Genomic DNA, 22,410 nt, shown 5'->3' with positions numbered 1-22,410 from the left:
TGCCACCACAACTGTCTTCTCCTGCCCTCCAGCCCACCCTATTCATGCAAAGAAGCTGAACAAAGGCAGGTGAGCTGAGAATTTATTTATTAAGCACGTCCCTTGCCACCCTCCCACCTTAAAACAGTTCTCAGTATCAAAAGAAGTTAGCACAGGCCACCCGAGTCCCTGAGGCTGGAGTCCTAGCATAGCTCCCCTCCCTCAGAGGGACAAGGGGTCAGGGGCAGAGCAAAAATCCAGTCTGCTTCAACCACGGAGACTGCCTTTGGGACGGAAAACTTCTGGAGCTCCCTCCATTCTATCCCTGTGGGGCAGAAACATGCCAGGGCTACTGGTAAATGGCAGGGGTCACCTTTACCAGAGTGCAGGCACAGTGTGGCCCCTGCCCGCCCTGAGGCCACCCTGGAACAGTAAGACCCTCTGGGGAGGAAAGAAACCAGACCCAGCCATAAGCTTTCTCCCCTTCTGCCTCAAATCGCCCCTTCCCCCTCCACAAAGTCAGGCTATGGCAAAGGGGCTGGCAGCAGGGGAATGGGTGTTTTGGAGGGGAAGGCCAGCCATGCCAAGGCAAGGAGAAAAGGAGGCTGGAAAGAGCTCCGGACATCCCCATTTTCCTTCCTCTGTTCCTGAGGGGCTGCTTCTGGAGGGCACTGTTGTGTGGGGGCCCTGTGAGGTCTGCAGGGGGCCGGCAAAGGGGCACCAGACAGGGAACACGCACACAGGCAGCCTGGCCATGGAGAGGTCCTGGCTGTCCGCCCGGGTGGGGCCTTCAGCAGAGCTGGCGCTCCACAAGTGATTATTGATGGTGACAGGACTCCCTCATCCTGCTCCAACCTCTCAACTGTGGACACATTCACCGGCAGCCACGCATCTCACACGCCCCCCAGCACACTCACACGCATGTTCCCCTAACCCACGCTAACCCACCCCCTGCACACACACACTTTGAAACCACACCTCTTCCCCCACAACACCCCTCTCCACACTGCGCACCTAGGCCTGAGCTCACACACACCCAGGCCCATGCTCACCGCCCCGCCACCTATGCACTCAGCCTGGCCCACACTCCCAACACACGGTGGCAGGCTCTCAACCAGACAGCAGCACTAGATCCTTTCCCTGGCCCGGAAAGGGAGTGTGGTGAGGCCTCCTGGGAACCTGGCTAGGGCAATGATCAGGGTGAAACCCCTTCCCAAACCCAATCCCAGTAGCTTGGTCCCTCAAGATCCCATGGGGAGAATGGCCTTGAACCTTGGCTGGCCAAAGAACAAGCATCCAGCACCACCTAGTGGTGTCCTGGAGGAGGGTGAGGGTTGGTAACAGAAGGCGACTCCCTGTATCCCCCTAAGGCCTGTGGTCCCTGGTCTCCCAGGTAGATAGACAGCTTCGGGACCCAGCAAGCAGCAGGGGACGTGGGGAGGAGGCTGATGGGGAGGAAACAGGCAGCTGTCCTCCCAATAGAGCCAAGAACACACTCAGTTCCACCCCAGTTCAGCTCCAGGAGGCAGAGGGGCTGCCCATTCTCTAGTCCCAGATGCTGGGAGGCCTTTCCTAGAACAGGCTCCAAGGCTGGTGAGGGCCAGCAGGGGGTAGGCTGGCCACATGATTCTGGGCCCACATCCTTCACGTCCAATTTCAAGAAGTTGAAAGGAGAAAATGAATCGTCTCAAGGGCTGAGGGGAGAAGGGAGGCCAGCAGGGCGGGGGCAGGATCCCCACTGGGGCAGACTCTCTCCCAAGGTCTTCAGTCCAGCTTGAACTTGGCCTCTGATTCCTTCAGCAGGTACAGGCTGTCATCTTCCAGAAAGCTGTGGGCCGAAGGAGCAGCCCATTGAGGCACACAGCTCTGAGAGCTCGCATGGGGACAAGGGTGGGGTGCGTGCAGGCAAGGTGGGAGGGGGAGGATGGGCACACAGAGCCCCCAGTCTCCCCTAAGGAATGGGCAAGGAAGGGTCCAAAGAAGGTGAGCACCAGGCAGGGGGCAGCACTTACCTGAAAAAGAGGACGTGGACAGGGATGGTGCTGATGTGCCAGATGGCGTGGGCGTCCAAGACCCAGAAGAGCGGCGGGAAGTCAAGCAGCTCGAGCAGGGACAGCCCCTGCAGCAGCAAGACCACCACCATGCACTTGCGCACGTGAGGCAGCCGCTGCTGGTTCCACAGGCACCAGGCCAGCCACCACACCACGTTGACCAGGCCTGGGTGCCAGTGGGGGCAGGAGAGACTCATTCCTTCGGCTCCTTCTCCCCAAGGCCGCACCCAACACGCTCTCTGACCCCAGGATCATCCTCAGACTCTCCTCCCAGCCTCCTCTCTCTCCCACCTCAAATTCTTCTCCATTCCTCTACCCCAAGGGTCTCTCTAGAACCTCCTTCTCCAGGAATGGCACCAACCTCCCACTCGCACCCCAAGCTAGCACTTCTGCAGATGGCCCAAGCCCCCCCAGGGCCTCACCAATAGCCATGTTGGCCACCAGGTTGTAGCCATAGTCGAAGCGGATGAGGCTCAGGTAGGAGACGTGCACAGTCAGCATTAGCAGCAGGAGAGCTCGGAAGGCACTGACCACAGCTGGGTGCTGCAGCCCCACAGTCCTGCCCCACCGTCCAGGGTTGCTCAGAGGGCGGGTGGCCCATCCCCAGAGCAGCATCCCCTGAAGCATCTCCTCCCCCCAACATCGGTACATGGCCCCTGAAGCCACTACCCCTCTCCCCACCAAACAGGCCAGCTGGGCAGGCCTCCAACCCTCCCAGAAGCCTGGGGCCAAGTGCTACAGCTCCTTGTCAGGAGCCAGGGCCCCCAGTGCTACCCCAGAGTCCTCACCCAGGACAGCAGAAGTGGGGGGGTGGGTAGGTGTTGGGAGACTAGTGAAGAAGGCCCTTGGGGCAGCACCCCCAGGGGAGGGCTGGGTGACCCCTTTCTGCCCCCAGGGCTTGATTTTGCCCCTGCAGCCACCCCAGCAGGCTTACCTGACACAGCACAGATAGATTGAGTGTAGGATGACGGTGGAGGCACAGAAGTAGTCCATTTTCTGAGGAGAGGAAAAGGTGGTAAGAGACCAGCATGAGGCTTCACAGAGGGGACCCGCGGGGATGGGGCAGGGAGGGTGGCAGGGAGGCCGGGGGTCCTGGGCCTGCCTATCACTGTTTCACTCCAAGTGGACCCTCAGGGATGGGGCATGGAGGGCGGGGTCCTGGGCCTGCCTATCACTGTTTCTCTCCGACTGAGCCTTGTGTTCACATCACCGTACAATTTTTGAAAAATGTGCTCAGGAACAAGGCTTTAGGGATGCTGGTGGAGGGTTCATGCTGAGCTCCAGGACATGACAACCCTGCATAGAATTCAGAGCACAGTGTGGAGTCTGACAGCCATGGGGTCAAGTCCTGTGGCAACCCTTCACTAGTTGGGTGCCCCTAAGCATGCGGTCCACCTCTGGAAGGCTCAGCTGCCTCATCAGGCAAGAAGAGTGAATACTCATCCCCACCTGATGAGGCTCAACGAGGATCAAGAGCACCAACAGGTTTAGGATGCCCACCCTGTACTCTCCCAGTGCTCCTCAGAGGGAGTTGGCATGACCCTCTAGAGCCCCTCTGCCCACTTCTGGGCTCCTCTGGGACCACCCTGTGCAGGAGGGGGAGCTAGAGGAGTGCTCACCTCTGTGAGGTCTGTGTCCCTGGTGTGGAAGACCGTGGACCAGAACCATGCATTGAGAGACACCTGAGGAGGGAGGGGCTGGTGAGCATGCGGCCCCCGACCCTGACCCTAAGGCAGGGACCCCCATAGGCTCACATCCATTTCACCTTTGGGAAGGAGCTCTGCAGGACAAGAAATGTGCTTTTCCTGCCTCTGGAGCCCTCCGAACAAACCTATGTCCCTCTACCCCTACCCAGCCAGGGTCCCTGGGGTGGACTTCCTGCCACCCCAAACCCCCAAGGCCACAGGGGGCTGCAGCCTCCACAAGTTCCGGCCTGGCCTGGGAACCAGTTCCGACAGAGCCAAGCTTCCTAGTTACTCAATTGCTAAGACAACAGCCCCCAGGGGCCTTGCCTCCTCCTCCAACCGGCAGGTGTTGACAGCCCCACCTGGGCCCGGGGAGCCAGTGACCTCAGCCTCTGGGGGCGGGAATGAGGTGGGTGGGGTGGAGGGGTTTGAGCCAGCTTGGGGGTGTGTTCTGAGCAGCAGGGGAGAGAGATCAAGTAGATCCCACTGGGGCCCAGGCTCCCAGGAGGAGGGTGAACCAAGCCCAGCTTCCTCCTGGCTGGGCCTGCCCAACCCGCCAGACCAGTGGCTGCTCCTGAGCCTGGGAGGAGCAGAGGGCAGGACTGGAGGGGCCGCAGCGGGCCAGGGCCCAGGGGAATGTTTGACGCCTTCTTCCTGGAAATTCGCTGCGTGGAGAAAGCACACAGGTTATCTAGCGAACGAGCCTGAGAGCTTGTGGGCATTGGTGCTGGCACTGTCCACAGCAAAGGCCCAAACTGCTGAAAGCTGGGTGGGCTGAGGGGAAGGGCTGGGAAACCGTGACAACCAAAGGAACAGCTGGCCAGGCCAGGAATGGCCTGGAGGTGGGGAGGGATGCGCTAGGGTGGGACAGGCCTGGCAGAGATGAGGAAAGGCCAGGAACTGCTCAGTTGGCTTCAATGTACCAGGAAAACTGGCCAGGCGGGGGACAGAGGGAGAGGACAAGAAGCCACGCTCTTGGGCATGGCAGCAGGCGGGTCAGACAGTAAGATGCATTCCAAATGCAGGTCTGGGGAGCTCAGGAGAGAATGGAAGGAGAAGGGCTGCAGGTGGGGCAGAACTGCTGCACAGCCAGTGAAGTTCTCGGGGTGCTGAGCTCTGGAAGGCGCAGGGCCGCCTGGTGCACCTGTCTGGCCTGGGCTCTGGGCTGAGCCTTGCTGCTTCTGCTCCTCTTGACCTGGGCAAAGGGCCCTGCCCTTCTCAGCCCAAGCTTTCCCTGGGACAAATCATGGCTCAAGTGAAACTTCAGTTCCTTCCCAGCCTGGCGTTAGGCAGTGTGGTCTAGGGCAGGCTGCTTCCTCCTTTGAGGATGGCCACTCTGTCCCTTCCACCAGACTTGAGGCTCTCCCCTGCTGCAGTCCACTCCCCAGAGACAGGCATGGGAGGCTGCAAAACGGGACTGAACCTGGTGGCTTCTCGGACACTGCTCCCACAGTGTGAAAAGTTTAGGGTCAGCATGGGGAGAGGAGCAGGCTTGGGCTGGAGACGGGGCCAGGCAATCACATGGACCAGGTCTCCCTGGCAGGCCAGGAACAGGGACATCCTTAGAGAGGAGAGTGGCCCTGGAGGTGGTGTGGGAGGGAGAAGGGGAGGGCAGCAGGGACTGGCAGCCAGCCAGGCCTCCTTGTCACCCACAGCAGGAAGGGGGAGGTGACAAGAGGACTGCAGGACTGAGCTAAGTGGCTCAGAACACCGAAAGCAGGGGGTGTGTGTGCAGGCAAACATGTGGGTAGGGCCACAGGATGGGTGGGGCTGCTGGGTCCCCTCTCCAACCGCCTCCCTGGGTGCCTTCCACTCACAGAGACCCACCTGAAGCCTGGCCTCTGCACCCCTGAAAAGCCCCTCCCCCCTGGGGAGCATCCCACTCTGGGGGTGCTCCTCTTCTCACCCTTTCCTCAGATTTGGGAGGTAGTGTCATTAAGAATGCAAGCCCTAGAGCCAGACAGCCAGGGTTCAGTTCCTGGCTCTGCATTTCCTGTGTGTCCTTGGGCAAGTTATTTAGCCTTGCTGTGCCTCAGTTTTCTCATCTGCAAAATGGGAATAATCATAGTTGATAAGGGTTTAATGAGCAATACAAACACAGCATACAGCACAGAGCCCAGGACAGGATGAGACATGAGTGTTCTCTCCACTTGCCTGACGAGCACGGAACCCCGTCAGCTTCCCATAGAACTGAGGCCCAAGAGGATGTCTGCTTCCCACTCTCCCTGCAGGCCAAGGATGTTTAGGCAGAGAAGGGGTGGTCTCCCAGCTGCCTAGGCCCACCTCCACAGCTCCAGGCTAGGGGAAGAGTGTCCAGTCTCCACAATGAGACAGAGTCTGCATTCAAGTCCTGCCTCAGCCACTAAGCAGCTGTGTGATCTCGGACACATAACCCAGTATGTGTGAGCCTCCACTTCCTCACCTACAAAACAGGTTTGTAATGATGCCCACCGCACAGGAGGCCGTGAGCACGAGGTCTGCAGAATGCCTGGCACCAAGGAACTCCTCTGAATGGCTGCTGGTTTTGTTGTCTGGTCCGTAGTAGGTGCCCATCAATGTCAGTTTCCTTCTTCAGGTCCAGTAGACTGACTCTCACCACGCCCCTTCACCTGCACCTCAACTTCCCTTTCCTCAAGGGTCACAAGGTTTGAGGTCAAACTATGGGGCCCCAGAGTCTCTCCATTCAGGAACGGAGACACCTCAGCTATAGGAAAAGCCTATCCTCCTTCCTCTGGAGCCGTGATCCCATTAATGTGAACCGAACAGATCCATTTCTCCTCACTCAGAGTTTGTCATCAAGAGCAAGCAAAAGGGACAGCTGGGCTCTGGAAGGAAGGAGAGCTCCAAGATGCCAAGGCACGGCTACTCTCGGACTCCTCGCCACGCTCGAGTGAAGGGGGCAGGCAGGGGAACTGGCCAGGAGGGCGACAGGCTGCCCAGCAGGCACCCAGAGTTTTGCGTAAACACTGAGGAGAAGGGGTGGCCAGGGGCAGGGTGCCAGTGGGGGTGGAATCGGAGGCTGGGTGGAGGGAGAGCAAGAGGCTGTTTCAGTCTGTTGGAAATAAGAAAATCGAGACAAAAATATCACAGCCGTGAAACTGGTTGGATGCCAAGTGAGCCAGATCTGTCAGGAATTCGACCCGGCGCTAAGCCCCAGTGCTCGGGGCTGTCATTGACACCATGGCGGTGGGGACAAGTGGGGCTTAAAATAGCTTGGTGTCTCAGAAGTGGGGGAGGCAGAATGTTAAATATGACGCCTGCTGCCATCCTGGGCTCCTCCAGAGGCCACAATGTCTCACCCCCTGCCTCAGGCAGGGCAGGCCAGCCCCAGCTCACTCCTGAGAGAAGGGAGACAGAGGTGGATGAAGATGGAGAAGGAGGGCTTTTTCCACCATCCCAAAGGATCCTTTGATTTCCCACCATTGCCTGTTCCACTAGCTCTTGTCTGACCATGGGAAGTCCTTCCTGAAGTCTAATCATCATTCTACTACAGCTGCAACCTACCTCTTCTTAACAGAGGAAGAGAAGAATCGGTCCCCACCTACACAAATCACTCTACAGAGATGGTCTGGGCTTCCCACCACTTCACCCTCTTCTCTCTATACCTGAGGACCTTTCCTGACTGGATGAAGGCCTGGGGAATTGGTTTGGCGTTCCAGCATTGGCACATGGCAGGGGCCTCTGCTCTGTAAAGTCAAAGACACATGGTATGTGGAGCTTTGGTGGGCTCCCCACCCCCTGCCAGGCTGCCCCCCGCCCAAGCCCAGGCCTAAATGGCAAGGCAAGGGCTGCTTTCTTGTGCCAACGTTATCAAGAGCCCTGATGGGGGGCAGGGTCTCCTCATTTCCCAGAGGCAAAGCTGAGGTACCCTTCCCCCAAGACTTAGCCCGGAGTGGGTGAGGGACCTTGCCTTCCTACCCTCACCCCAACAGAAATCAGGAGCCTCAGTGCCCCAGAAGGCCCAGGTCAAAGTCCACTGCCGCACTCTCCATATGGCTCAGGATCCCTCCCTCCTGCAGAAACTCACAGGGCAACTGGAAACAAGAGCAACTGGGAAAACCAAACTAGGCTATCCACAGGAGTGTGGGTTCTGAGGCTTTGCCCCTCGAAGGCCTAGTGAGAGCATGACGGGGTCCCATGTCCCAGAACCCCGTATTCCATAAGACACACAGGCCCCTGTGTACCCTAGGATACACAGGCCCCACTATCTGCCTTCTACCACCCCAACATCCAACATCTCCTGCTTTTTTTGTTCATTTTTTATTTTTCTTTTGAGATGGAGTCTCGCCCAGTTGCCCAGGCTGAAGTGCAGCGGTGCGACCTTGGCTCACTCTAACCTCCGCCTCCCGGGTTTAAGCAATTCTCATGTCTCAGCTTCCAGAGTAGCTGGGATTACAGGCACCCACCACCACGCCCGGCTAATTTTTGTATTTTTAGTAGAGACGGGGTATCACCATGTTGCCCAGGCTGGTCTTAACTCCTGACCTCATATGATCCACCTGCCTCGGCCTCCCAAAGTGCTGGGATTACAGACATGAGCCACCATGCCCGGCCATCTCCTGCTTTTTCTCTAGGGTCCCTAGTCACATTGGACTGCAGGCTACCCTAGGGAAGTGTGACCCCCCTCTTCAAGAAGGAAGCTGAGTTACAGATACCATTGAGGTGAAAGATCCGAGAATCAGGGAAGACAAGACTAGAGCTGTGAAGTGACCCCTGGCCTCTGGCACATGCTATGAAGACAAGGGGTGGGACCCTCTGAGGTCCCCTCAGGCCTGTGGGCTATCTGAGGAGGCTCTAGGCTTCTTCAGAGTTCAGGCAGGGCTGTCCCATGCTCTCTAGTTGAGGTGAGGACAAGGGGGTGGTACATGCTGTGGGCCCAGACAAGCAGTGTCCATGGAAGAACCCCAAAGGAGAGGAGACAGGTGTAACCTCCTCAGTTCTCTGCCCTTCCTGCTTTCTTAGCCAGGACTAAATCTGCTTCGCTCCAAGAGGCCTACACAGGAAGTGGTGGCTTTATCTCACCCAGACTGTGACAGTGTGTGCCGATGCCGGGCCCTGCCTATATCAGAGCCCCTAGCCCTCAGCCTGGCACTCAGGGGCCTCTCTGCTCCATCTACTCTTCTTCTACCCCCATTCACACAGCTACAATGGGGCCAAGGTTTCCTGGAATGCTGGAATTCAATCCCCTGTCCCCACACATGTATGTGTCTAAGCTTTGCCAGGCCTGCAAGTCCCAGATTAAACCTCTCCTCCTCCCCGGGCTTCCCTGGCCTGGCAGACTTCCTCAGTTAGAGGACGTGGTCTCCCCACCTCACGACTCCCAGGGCTCTCTACCGGAGCACCCCTTGACTCTGCCTGCTGTCTGCTGCCCAGGCTGCCCAGACCTGCACCTCCCACTATGCTTAGCTCCCTGGGGCAGGAGGTTCAGCCCCCACAAGTGCTAAACCCTGTCTCCAGCCCCAGCAAAGGCTCAATGAACACTCATCACAGGACATGGAGTGGCCTAGAAGAACAGCTAAGTTCTCAGGCCCTGGAGCCAGACAGCCCTGGACGCCAACCCTGTCTTCACTCCTTGCTAACTTGTTAATTGTTCATTTGGGGCATGTTTTTTTTCCCCCTGAGCCTACCTCAGAGCTCATAAGGGTACCATAAGAATGAAATAAGGAACTGTATGTAAAGTGCTTCAGACAAGCCTGTCACATGGCTCGTGTTCCTTAATTTATCACAATTATTATTATTATTATTATTATTATTTTTTTTTTTTTTTTTTTGAGACGGAGTCTCGCTCTGTCGCCCGGCCTGGAGTGCAGTGGCCGATCTCAGCTCACTGCAAGCTCCGCCTCCCGGGTTTACCGCCATTCTCCTGCCTCAACCTCCCGAGTAGCTGGGACTACAGGCGCCCGCCACCTCGCCCGGCTATTTTTTTCTATTTTTTAGTAGAGACGGGGTTTCACAGTGTTAGCCAGGATGGTCTCGATCTCCTGACCTCGTGATCCGCCCGTCTCGGCCTCCCAAAGTGCTGGGATTACAGGCTTGAGCCACCGCGCCCGGCCCACAATTATTATTAATAGAATAGGAAGTATTAAGGAAGGTCAATGTTTCCCAGAGGTTTAACAACCTCCTTCCCTGACCTCCTTCCCACGCCCACCTCCCAAGTCTAAGGCTCGGCCTGGACTTCGCAGCACACCCCAGCTATCAGCTTTCCTAAGGTCCTAGAGACCTCTGTATCTCCAGATTCCGGGGTCTCCTTCAGTTCTCATGTGCAAAATTCAGGACAGCAGAAGCCTCTCTCCTTCCTGTGCTTGTCCCGGAAGGCACAATCCAAGCACACTATCTCCCAGTTCTCTACCTGCCCCTCTGGTTACTCCTTCTGTCTCTGTGTCTGGCTCATCTTCCTCTAGCCAGCCATTACGTTTCGGGGTTCCCCAGGGCTTTGCCCTTCTCTTTTCACTAAGTTCTCCTGGGGTGATCTCATCCACACCCACAGCTTCTATCACGGTCTTTTTTTTTTTTTTTAAAGACAGGTCTCCCTTTGTCACCCAGGCTGGAGCGACAAGAGTACAGTGACAGGATCACAGCTCACTGCAGCCTCGACCTCCTGGGCTCAAGCAATCCTCCCACCTCAACCTCCTACCAGCTGGGACCACAGGCATGTGCCACCAGGCCTGGCTTTTTTTTTTTTGTATTTTTGGTAGAGACAGGGTTTCGCCATGTTGTCCAGGCTGGTCTGGAACTTGTGAGCTCAAGCAATCCACCCACCTCAGCCTCCCAAAGTACTGGAACCGCAGGTGGGAGCCACCGCACCCGGCCTCAATCACTGTCTTATAAGCAGAAACACAAGGGGTCATCCCTTATTCTTCTTCCCTCATCTAATCCACTCTTGAAGTTTGTCAGCATAGCCAAGATGTTGAAAGTGTGGACTCTGGAGCCAGATGCCTGGATTCAAACCCTGGCTTGGTGACCTGTGGCTGGACTTAACCTTTTCAGTCCTTGGTTTCCTCATCCATAAACTGGGGATGAAAATAATAATACCTAAAAGCTGTGTTAAATAAAAATTACGGGAGGCCATTGTTCCGGATTGAGCCCCCACACTACACCCAAGGGAGCAGACCAAAATCAAGTCACTCATGTTAAATGCCACATAATCAAACCGAAACTTTTTTTTTTTTTTTTGAGATGGAGTTTCACTCTTGTTGCACAGGCTGGAGTGCAATGGCGTGATCTTGGCTCACTGCAACCTCTGCATCCCAGGTTCAAGTGATTTTCCTTCCTCAGCCTCCCAAGTATCTGGGATTACAGGCATGCAACACCATGCCCAGCTAATTTTGTATTTTTAGTAGAGATGGGGTTTCTCCACATTGGTCAGGCTGATCTCGAACTCCCGACCTCAGGTGATCCACCCTCCTCAGCCCCCCAAAGTGCTGGGATTACAGGCATGAGTCACTGCACTTGACCTTCAAACTGAAACTTTAAGGGAACTGATAGGTTCCAAAACAGCCCACTTTTCCTGAAAACAGGAGAGTCCAGTCTACCCAAGTAAGGAAGTCTCCTCTGCTTTAACCCTTATAAAAAAAACCTGATGTTAACTAATCAGGTTTCTTTCTATGGTTCTGATTCCTGGTTCCCACCTTACAAAACCCACTGTTCTGCTATTGCCCAGTGGAAACTTGCGTTCTATTTTGTAGAATGGAGGCTGCCCCAATTCATGAATCACAAATTAAAGCCAGTTGGATCTATAGGTAAGTTTGCTGTAATTTGTCTTTTGCCACTTATTATGGATGAACAAGGTTAACACTTATTAAATGCTTAGAGTGATGCCTGGCATACAGTATGAGCTACGTACATATTTGTTAAGGAAATAAAATAATTTTTTTTTTTTTTGAGAGGGAGTCTCGCTCTGTTGCCCAGGCTGGAGTGCAGTGGCCCGATCTCTGCTCACTGCAAGCTCCGCCTCCCGGGTTTACGCCATTCTCCTGCCTCAGCCTCCTGAGTAGCTGGCTGCAGGTGCCCGCCACCTCGCCCGGCTAGTTTTTTGTATTTTTTTAGTAGAGACGGGGTTTCACCGTGTTAGCCAGGATGGTCTCAATCTCCTGACCTCGTGATCCGCCTGTCTCGGCCTCCCAAAGTGCTGGGATTACAGGCTTGAGCCACCACGCCCGGCCAACGAAATAAAATAAATTTTTAAAGAGTTTTAATGTCATCTCTAAAACACAGCTCAAGTTTACTTCTCTCCAATGCCCAAGACCCATGCCACCTCTCTAGTCTAGCTACTGGGCCCTGTGCTAAAACTGCCAACTGTTCTATTGCATCCACTCCCACCCCCTCCAATCTGTTCTCTACACAGTAGCCAGAATGAGCTTTCCAAAGGACAAATCTATTCATGAAACCACTTTTCTCCGCAACCCTCATTTAAAATCCCTCCGTAGGCTGAGCGTGGTGGCTCATGCATGTAATCCCAGCACTTTGGGAAGGCAAGGAGGGTAGATCACGAGGTCAAGAGTTCAAGACCAGCCTGACCAACACAGTGAAACCCCCTCTCTACTAAAAATACAAAAATTAGCCAGGCATGGTGGCACATGCCTGTAGTCCCAGCTGCTCAGGAGGCTGAGTCAGGAGAATTGCTTGAACTGGGAGGTGGAGTTTGCAGTGAACCAAGATAGCGCCACTGCACTCCGGCAGGGGAAACAGAGTAGGACTTTATCTAAAATAAAATAAAATAAAATCCCTCTGTGCTTCCTGATGCTTTGAGAGTCAAGATCTCCAATGTGAGGCTCTCCATGGCTGGCCCCATCCACCACCCATCAGTCCGCCCAGCTCACACCTACTCTCTGATTTCCTGCATGTCAGGCTGCCTGGAACCACCCTCACTCTCTCCCACCTGGGCACTTCCTAAGACTTCTCTTTAGAAGTCTTCCACTACTCTTCTCAAATTTACCTAGTTAACATTCATGTATCCTTCCCACCTTACCTTTAATGCCCCTTCCCCAGGGAAGCCTTCCCTGACAGCCCATGCTGTTCTCGGTCTGCCATTACACGCACCCCTGAAGCACCTCTCTCCGACTGCACTTTTTCATAGGTGTACTCTTACATTCAGTTGTATGATGAGCACCAGAGGGCAGACTTCTGGATTTCCAGCACCCAGTAAAGTGCCTGGCATATAGTAGGTGCTCAACACCTGAGTGAATGGCTTTCGTGACAGCAGGAAGGTGAGTGAGTGGAAATTTTTTCCTTAAGGCTTACAGGGGTAGCTCTGACCTAGAGACATCCACTGCAACCTTTTATTCTCACGTCCTTCCCAAGGCTTTCATGGTTCATATCTGCACCCCAGTCTGTGATTATCACACTATATCAGGCCCTGAATACAGCTCTTCAGACCAGCCATACTGTAAAGCTGACAGTCCTTTCTGCACCTGCAGATGTAACCATACCTGGGCTTCTCCAGGGATGGTCTAAGCCTAAGCTGAGCTCGCTGGGTGCAGTGACTCATGCCTGTAATCCCAGCACTTTGGGAGGCTGAGGCGGGTGGATTACCTGAGGTCAGGAGTTCAAGACCAGCCTGACCAACATGGAGAAACCCCCCTCTACTAAAAATACAAAATTAGCCAGGCGTGGTGGTACGCACCTGTAATCCCAACTACTTGGGAGGCTAAGGCAGGAGAATCGCTTGAACCCAGGAGGTGGAGGTTGCAGTGAGCCAAGACTGCACCATTTGCACTCCAGCCTGGGTGACACAGCAAGACTCCATATCAAAAAAACCCAAAAAAACAAAAAAAACAAAGACTAGGCTGAGCTCTAGACAGAGACTATGGCTGTGACTCCCCATCAGGCCTGGGCTGGAATTGAGATTGCTCCAAGTCCTCCAGAGGGGCCCTTGGAAAGACCTGTGGTCCCAGCATCCTCTCTAGACCCCTATCTCCCTTCTGTGTTTGTAAACTGTCCTACTGGGTCTTTTAGTGGCTTCCTTCTTCGGGACAAGAAAAATGTCCTTCTTTCCTCTCTCCTTCCCAAACAGCCTGACCTAGGGCTCTGCCGGAAAGGTAAGGCCCGATTTAGCACCCTCCCTGTTTTCTCCCCAGGCCTTACCACCCTGTAGTTGCAACTTTAGCCCTGGAAAACAGAGGGGAAGCTGGTAAGTAGAAGCCCTGTTGGGTGTTAATAGGGATATACAGTTCCTCCTTTCCAGATAAGGGGAGACAGTAGGAGTCCTGCTAGGTTACCTACCCAGGCGAAGGCCACACAGGTGTGGTACATGGGGGAGGAGGCTGGCACGAAGGTGCGGTAGCGGCAGAGCATCACCAGGCTGGCTAGGCCATTGAGAAAAGAGGCCACGGCAGATGCTGGCTCTTGAAAGAACAGGAACCGGGAGAAGGGCCACTGAAAAAGGAGCAGATGAAGGGGGTTTGAGGGGCAGGCAACCCTCAACTGGCCCAGTCCACCTATTCTTGACATGCTGCAGCAACAGGTCCTCAGCTGGGTCCTCAGCTCTGGAGTTTGACCAAAGCCTCGGGTTCAGTACCTCTTCAGACCAATGAGCCCCCTTCCAGCGCCTGGTTAAGGGTTATACTCCCATCCTGGCCAGCAGGCACAGCACTGTAAGCCCTGATCTCTGGGAAGACCAGATGGGTCAGGGTAGATGACTCAGTATGGCCTGGTGGAAACAGCACAGAGTTGCCATCCAGAAGACACAGGTCCCAACCTCTCCTCTACCACTGAGCCTCAACTTACTCTGTGAAAAACGGGGGCGAATACTTCCTGCCAACCTCAACAGGCCAGAATGGGATAATACTGGATTGAAAGATACCAGCAGGCTGGGCGCAGTGGCTCACGCCTGTAATCCCAGCACTTTGGGAAGCCGAGGTGGGAGGATCACAAGGTCAGGAGATTTCACCATCCATGGTGAAACCCCATCTCTACTAAAAAAAAAAAAAAAAAAAAAAAAAATTAGCCGGGCGTGGTGGCACGCGCGCCTGTAGTCCCAGTTACTCGGGAGGCTGAGGCAGGAGAATTGCTTGAACCTGGGAGGCAGAGTTTGCAGTGAGGCAAGATCGTGCCACTGCACTCCAGCCTGGGCGACAGAGGGAGACTCCGTCTAAAAAAAAAAAGAAAAAAGAAAGAAAGGTACCAGTAAACTGTGCCTCGCTGGACAAGCTGAAGCATATTACTATGAATCCAGACCCCTACTGGAGAAGCAACAGGAAACATGCCACAGTAGGTAAGGGAATTTGTCTCTGCAGTAAGGTGGGCATCTCAACCACTCTAAGAGGCCCAGCACCACTCTCTGGGGAGACTCCAAAACCTTCCAGATATTGCTACTCCAAATCCAGAGGCAGGACACATGGGTCCTATCCAATTCTATGGAAACCAGCAGATTTTGGGGAGAACAGGTACCCGCCTCAAACACACACCCATCACCCCACGCCTCAGACTGCTTGGACAGTGTGGTCCAACCAGGGGGTATCTTACTCCTACCACACTACTACCATATGCCTACTCTGACCCTTCAACTCACCTTGCCATGGAACTGAGGCACTTTGTGACCTTCCTGGAGGTAGAGCCCAACGGTGACCCACATACACTCATACTTACAGTCGTCCCGACAGGTCCAGCCTGAAACAGACAAATGTGGCCTGGTGAACTCCCCAGCACAGAGAGGAAAGAGAGCATGAACCGGTACAAGCTCAAATACAGGCCAAGAGGGCCTGTAGGTTGGAGAGAACCAGGGGAAATCTCAAAATTCTAGCTTCCCATTTGAATGAATGAGAGATGGGGAGATGTACACATAGGGGGAGGTGTATATATGTATGCATATTTTAGTGAGCAATTAGAGATATTTGCCTTTTTTTTTTTTTTTTGAGACGGAGTCTCGCTCTGCTGCCCAGGCTGGAGTGCAGTGGCCGGATCTCGGCTCACTGCAAGCTCCACCTCCTGGGTTTACACCATTCTCCTGCCTCAGCCTCCTGAGTAGCTGGGACTACAGGCGCCCACCACCACGCCTGGCTAGTTTTTTTGTATTTTTTAGTAGAGACGGGGGTTTCACCGTGTCAGCCAGGATGGTCTCGATCTCCTGACCTCGTGATCCGCCCGTCTCGGCCTCCCAAAGTGCTGGGATTACAGGCTTGAGCCACCGCGCCCGGCCGAGCTGAATATAGGATTTGCTCTTACTCTCCTGGAAAGAGTTCTTGCTTTCTTGCTATCTTACCCCCTTCCTATGAAAATGAAGCTCAAATTCTTCAACCTGACTTTTGAGGCTCCAAATTGCCTTTTCTTTTTTTTTTGAGACGGAGTCTGGCTCTGTCACCCGGGCTGGAGTGCAGTGGCGGGATCTCAGCTCACTGCAAGCTCCACCTCCCGGGTTTACGCCATTCTCCTGCCTCAGCCTCCGGAGTAGCTGGGACTACAGGCGCCCGCCACCTCGCCCGGCTAGAGTTTTGTATTTTTTTTTTTAGTAGAGACGGGGTTTCACCGTGTTAGCCAGGATGGTCTCGATCTCCTGACCTCGTGATCCGCCCGTCTCGGCCTCCCAAAGTGCTGGGATTACAGGCTTGAGCCACCGCGCCCGGCCCAAATTGCCTTTTCAACCATACTGGTCACTACTCTTGTTCATGTATCCTGCTCCGTGAGTAAATAAAGCTCCTGGATGTGCCCACATCTGCCTAGGGCATCCATTCTCTCTGTTCCCTCTGTCTGGAATGCAAAGTGGCATAATAGTAAAGAGGACAAGCTTGTGGTCAAACAGGCCAGAACTGGAAACTCCACTTTACCACATACTGGCTGTGTGACCTTGGGCAGGGCATTTAATCTCTCTAATCCCCATCTGTACAACTGGGATTAGAGCAACTATCTCAAAAGGTGTGATAAAAATTACCGGACATATTGTGACATCTGTCACACAGTGAGTGCTCAATACGTTGGTTCTTTGCTCACTATGGTCCAAATTGAATGTACCAGTCCAAAGTCCCTCCTTCACACAAAACATTCCAAGATGATCCCTGCCCCCAACTCTTCAAAGCCAGAACCGACACCTTCCTATCCCAAACACTTCTTAATTTAAGAGTCTTTCAGGGTCTCAAATCATTCTCTGCCTTGCACTTGAGAAGGCTCATGTCCCCGTGGGGACTGTGAGTCCCAATGTATGGGACCCTGGTCTGATTTCTGTGCCATTCCTAGACATTGTAGCCCGAATGTATTTAATAAATACCCTTTTGATTGAGTAAATAAGTAAATGAAAGCTTCTGAGAAAGTAAGAGAGGCTGGTAAGGCTCTCATCACCTTAGGGGCTTCACTCACATTCATAAGAGACCTCATGTGGAAACTAAGGTTCAAGGATTGCAGAGGCGTATTGGGGCACAGGGGGCGGGAGCAAGAGAAATGGGCGGGGCTTACCGTGGGGGTGGGGCTTACCTGCTAGACTCATGTAGATTGGCTGGCGGGAGCGGAAGTGATTCAGAGCGCCCCCAGAGCAGTTCTGCTCTTCGCACTGCAGTACGCAATCGCGGTACACCGGCTCACGGTCGCCCTGGGAGCCGCTCGCCAGCGCCGCGGCCCCAGCTAGCAAGACCAACCGCGCCGCCCGACCGGCCATCCTTTCTCCCTGGCTCGCCGCCGGGGGAGGAGCTTAGGAGTATGTGAAGCTTCCACTTCCGGAGCAACCGGAAGTTCCTATGTTCTTTATTGTACTCTCCGGTGACGTCCACCCAGTTTAAATTAAAGTTCCCGGATTTTTGTGGGCGCCTGCCCCGCCCCTTATCCCCCTACTGTGTCCGTATATCGAGGCGACAGGGTTAAGGGTTAAGGGAAGGGGGACGCCTGATGGGTTAATGAGCAAACTAAAGTGTTTTCTTTTCCAGGATCTTTTTTGAGGTAGGGCTGTTTACTATCACCAGCCCTGTCGGGTTTTACTTCCTAAACGTACCTGTAACTATCCACTTCTCTCCATCTCTTCTGGCACCACCCTGGTTAAAGACATCATGTGTCGCCAAGACAGCTGCAGTAGCCTCTTAACGGCTCTCCCTGCCTCTACTTTTGCCCCTTCCAACCTGCGCTCCATTTTGAAAAATTAAAATTTGCCCATATCACTTTTTTTCTTAAAATTATTTACTGGCTCCCCAATTACCTTGGATAAAATACAGTCTCCACAAGCCTTGCGCGATTTGGCCCCTACCCACCAGTCTCCCTCACTCCCTTGCTCCAGACCCACTTCAGAGGGTTATGTCCCTCAAGCTTCCTGACTACCTGGCTTGGTCTGAATCGCTCACTCCTCTTTTTTTTTCTAGTCGCAATTGAAGTACCACCTCCCGAGAGTGATTGCTTCCCGACGCGGGGTAGAACCTTTGCTATCCTGTTCACCACTCTACCTCCAGTGCTAGCACAGAATTTGGCTCATGGTAGGCGCTAAGTGCGTTTGTTTGTTCGTCTGTTTAATGAATGAACAGCATACATCAACATAAGAACTTGACAAATCCAGGGCTGTAAAATCATCAGTATGGTTCTACACTGAGATCGGAGAGATGTAATATTTCTAGGAAAATTAGGAGAACCCTGGGAACAGGACGCTTGCTTTAGTGTCCTCTCCCCCCTCACCTCCCCTGCACTCCCACCAGCAGCGACCCACACCCAATCTCAGAGAAGCCTTGTAGCTGAGGATCAACCTTTATCCTCCCCCACTCTCCTCACCCCTTGTCAACTTTTCCTTTTTTGTCCTGGGGGTTGGAATGAGTAAGAAGTAGCGTGGGATTCCATTCAGTCACTTAACAAACATTTCTGAGTCCTTAGCTCTAGCACCTTGCTAAGCAAGGCAAAATCTCCAGGAGGCACCATTCACATTGCATTATCTAAGAATGGTGCTCTGGGGAGCAGCATTCACATTGCATTTTCTGTGAATGGCAATTCTTCCAGTTAAATATAACATGAATAGTGTCCCCTGGAGTTGACCACCCAACTGATACTGACTGAGGAGCTGAAATGAATAAAACAACCCTTAGCCCTCCAGGAGCTGACCGGAAATCCAGTGGTAATACTACTTGCATCTTACAGATTAGTTCTTTTACAATACCTTTTTTTTTTTTTTTTAATTTCATTTTGTCCTTACTGTGACTCTGGGATGAGTCTTTTTATGAGGATCCTCATTTAAAGATGAGGACATTTAGGATTAAAGAGGATGAAATCCTGACAAAGTAGGGATTCTCCCCTTTAGAAAATTCCTACGTAAGGTTGGGGGCAGTGGCTCACGCCTGTAATCCCAGCACTTTGGGAGGCCGAGGTGGACGGATCACCTGAGGTTGGGAGTTTGAGACCAGCCTGACCAACATGAAGAAACCTGGTCTCTACTAAAAATACAAAATTAGCCGGGCGTGGTGGCACATGCCTGTAATCCCAGCTACTCTGGAGGCTGAGGCAGGAGAATCGCTTGAACCCGGGAGGCAGAGGTTGCGGTGAGCCAAGATCGCGCCGTTGCACTCCATCACTGCTACCTCGACCTCCCAGACGCAAGTGATCCTTCCACCTCAGCCTCCTGAGTAGCTGGGACTGCAGTATGCACCACTATGTCCAGCTAATTTTTTAATTTTTTGTAGAGACAGGGTCTTGCTATGTTGCCTAGGCTGGTCTCCAATTCCTGGGCTCAGGTGGTCTTCCCACCTCAACCTCCCAAAGTGCTGGGATTACAGACGTGAGCCACGCCACACAGCCATAAAATATTAATTTTCACAGCTTTCTTATATTTTAGAACTAACAATGGAAATTGTTGAGGTCTAAAGTGTTTGAGGTCCTTGAAAACCCATGCCTACATATCTGCTGGAAAAAGCAATCCTAGGTTAATGGTGGACGGGGGAGTAGAGACTTCTGTCCTGTTGACTTCTTGGAAGATGGGGTATTGTCTCTCTGGGACAGCTTGAGAATTTCCCTGCCAGCACAGCCCCAGACAACAATGTCTAGATAGCGATTACGTGGCCTCTCCTCTTCCCAACTTTCTAGCCTGGAGCCCCTAGTTCTCCCCTGAGCCTCAGCTTATCCTTCTTCCTAACTTGTATTTGGCTTCAGATGTGAGCCATAGTCGGAAAAGTCACTAATTCATTCCTTCAGCTCAGGCTTATTGAGTCCTACTGTGTATCAACCATTGTACTCAAGGGGGGAAGAAAGAGAAAGACAAAGCATATGTTAATAGTATAGTGTGCTGGCCAGGCATGGTGACTCATGCCTGTAATCCCAGCACTTTGGGAGGGCGAGGCAGGCGGATCATCTGAGGTCAGGAGTTCGAGACCAGCCTGACCCAACATGGAGAAACCCCGTCTCTACTAAAAATACAAAATTAGCCAGGTGTGGTGGCACATGCCTGTAATCCCAGCTACTTGGGAGGCTGAGGCAGGATAATCACTTGAATCCGGGAGGCGGAGGTTGTGGTGAGCGGAGATCGTGCCATTGCACTCCAGCCTGGGCAACAAGAGCAAAACTCTGTCTCAAAAAAAAAAAAGTATGATGTGCTAAAGGCTCGATGGCAAGCTGACCATATTCTTTTTTTTTTTTTTTTTTTTTTTTTTTTTTTTTTTTTTTTTTTGGAGACGGAGTCTCGCTCTGTCGCCCAGGCTGGAGTGCAGTGACCGGATCTTGGCTCACTGCAAGCTCCGCCTCCCGGGTTTACGCCATTCTCCTGCCTCAGCCTCCCCAGTAGCTGGGACTACAGGCGCCCGCCACCTCGCCCGGCTAGTTTTTTTGTATTTTTTAGTAGAGACGGGGTTTCACTGGGTTAGCCAGGATGGTCTCGATCTCCTGACCTCGTGATCCGCCCGTCTCGGCCTCCCAAAGTGCTGGGATTACAGGCTTGAGCCACCGCGCCCGGCCGACCATATTCTTAAAACAAAATTGGTAGAGAGTCTACAATGAGGGTTCTTTATTCATCAAATATTTGTTGAAGTTTACCATGTGTAGTTCTCTGGGAACAGAGTAATGAACAAGGCACTGTCCTTTTCATGGTCAGAGGAGGGAGACAGGCCATAAATAAGTGTCAAACAAAAGACTGAAACCAGGTGCAGTGGCTCGCATCTGTAATCCCACCGCTTTGGGAGGCCAAGGCAGGTGGATCATGAGATCAGGAGATAGAGACCATCCTAGCCAACATGGTGAAACCCCTTCTCTACTAAAAATACAAAAAAATTAGCTGAGGGTGGTGGCATGTGCCTGTAATCCCAGCTACTTCGGGAGGCTGAGACAGGAGAACTGCTTGAACCAGGGAGTCGGAGGTTGCAGTGAGCCTAGATTGCGCCACTGCACTCCAGCCTGGTGACAGAGTGAGACTCCATCTACATAAAAAATATATATATATATATATACACACATACCCTCTAACCCAGCAATTTCACTCCTAGGTATACCTGCATACGCTCCAGTATACCTAAACAAGTGCAAATTTGTGTAAGTACGGTTATTTGTGGTAGCATTAGTCATTGTTTTCAATAGCAAGAAGAAAAAAGGAAACAACGAAATGTCTGTCAATAGGGAATGAATTATATTAATGGAGGGAGAGCCATACAATGGAAAGCTGAAGAGAAATTAATAGGAATGGGACAGATTTGTAATATACTAGCATGGTAAAACCTTAATGAGATATATATATATATATATATATATCGTGCCTCAGCCTCCCGAGTAGGTGGGATTACAGGTGTGTGCCACCACACCTGGCTAATTTTTGTATTTTTTAGTAGAGACGGGGCTTTACCATGTTGGTAAGGCTGGTCTTGAACTCCCGACCTCATGTGATCCACCCATCTCAGCCTCCCAAAGTGCTGGGATTATAGGCATGAGCCACCACACTTGGCCAAATATTTTTGATAAGTATCAAATGCACAGTGCAGAACAAAATGTGTGTATGTGTGTATGCATGTGTATGTACACCTATATACTTATATACAGTACCCCATGTGAAGAAAAATAAGGGTACGTGTTATGCGCATAGTATTATGGTTGTTATTTTAGATAATATATCTAGAAAGATAAATAAGAAAGTAGAAATAGTTCTTGCCTCTGGTGGGAAGTAGGACTATGTGTCTGATCAATAGGGAAGTAAGAAACACTTTTTTTTTTTTTTTTTTTGAGACTCAGTTTTTGCTCTTGTTGCCCAGGTTGGAGTTCAGTGACACAATCTTGGCTCACCGCAACCTCTGCCTCCCAGGTTCAAGCGATTCTCCTGCCTCAGTCTCCGGAGTAGCTGGGATTATAGGCATGCGCCTCCATGCCTGGCTAATTTTGTATTTTTAGTAAAGACAGGGTTTCTCCATGTTGGTCAGGCTGGTCTCAAACTCTCGACCTCAGGTGATCTGCCCGCCTTGGCCTCCCAAAGTGCTAGGATTAATTATAAGCGTGAGCCACTGCACCCGGCCAGGAACACTTTTTATTTTTGTACCTTTAAAATTGTGTACCGCCTGTGTACATAATCAATTAAAAACAAAGAAAAGCCGGGTGCGGTGACTTCTGCCTGTAATCCCAGCCCTTAAGGAGGCTGAGGCCAGCAGATCACCTGAGGTCAGGAGTTCAAGACCAGCCTGACCAAAATGGTGAAAGCTCATCTTTACAAAAATACAAAAATTAGCTGGGCATGATGGCAGGTGCCTGTAATCCCAGCTACTTGGGAGGCTGAGGCGGGAGAATCGCTTGAACTTGGGAGGCAGAGGTTGCGGTGAGCAGAGATTGTGCCATTGCAT

General features: G+C 52.6%; 1 protein-coding gene and 1 pseudogene across 7 annotated transcripts; both read right to left on the bottom strand.

Moving 5' to 3' along the window:
• Positions 1-70: 70 nt before the first annotated feature.
• LOC117067094 lies at positions 71-1,666 on the bottom strand (annotated as a pseudogene). The gene has a single exon (XR_004430598.1). The product of XR_004430598.1 is annotated as an uncharacterized LOC117067094 (transcript).
• On the bottom strand, positions 74-17,355 carry PGAP3 (post-GPI attachment to proteins phospholipase 3). Of its 6 annotated transcripts, none has more exons than XR_004430596.1 (8): positions 17,117-17,355; positions 15,225-15,322; positions 13,937-14,089; positions 3,650-3,712; positions 2,965-3,026; positions 2,453-2,589; positions 1,992-2,098; positions 74-1,807 (listed from the first exon to the last, which is right to left on the bottom strand). XR_004430596.1 is itself a non-coding variant. In XM_033183189.1 (8 exons), the coding sequence occupies exons 1-8, from the start codon at positions 17,295-17,297 to the stop codon at positions 1,744-1,746; spliced, it is 963 nt and encodes a 320-aa protein (XP_033039080.1). In that variant the 5' UTR covers positions 17,298-17,355; the 3' UTR covers positions 74-1,743. The 6 variants fall into 6 exon arrangements, 4 of the variants coding, with proteins under 4 accessions (XP_033039080.1, XP_033039083.1, XP_033039084.1 ...); XM_033183189.1 differs by having other exon boundaries at positions 1,992-2,196; XR_004430597.1 differs by lacking the exons at positions 74-1,807; positions 1,992-2,098 and adding exons at positions 2,123-2,196; positions 5,622-5,760.
• Positions 17,356-22,410: the final 5,055 nt, after the last annotated feature.

The sequence above is a fragment of the Trachypithecus francoisi genome, unplaced genomic scaffold, assembly GCF_009764315.1.
Source record: "Trachypithecus francoisi isolate TF-2019V2 unplaced genomic scaffold, Tfra_2.0 Lachesis_group20, whole genome shotgun sequence".
NCBI classification, from domain to species: Eukaryota; Metazoa; Chordata; class Mammalia; order Primates; family Cercopithecidae; genus Trachypithecus; species Trachypithecus francoisi.
The sequence above is the reverse complement of the archived record's forward strand: the minus strand, read 5'-3'. Positions and strand labels throughout refer to the sequence as shown.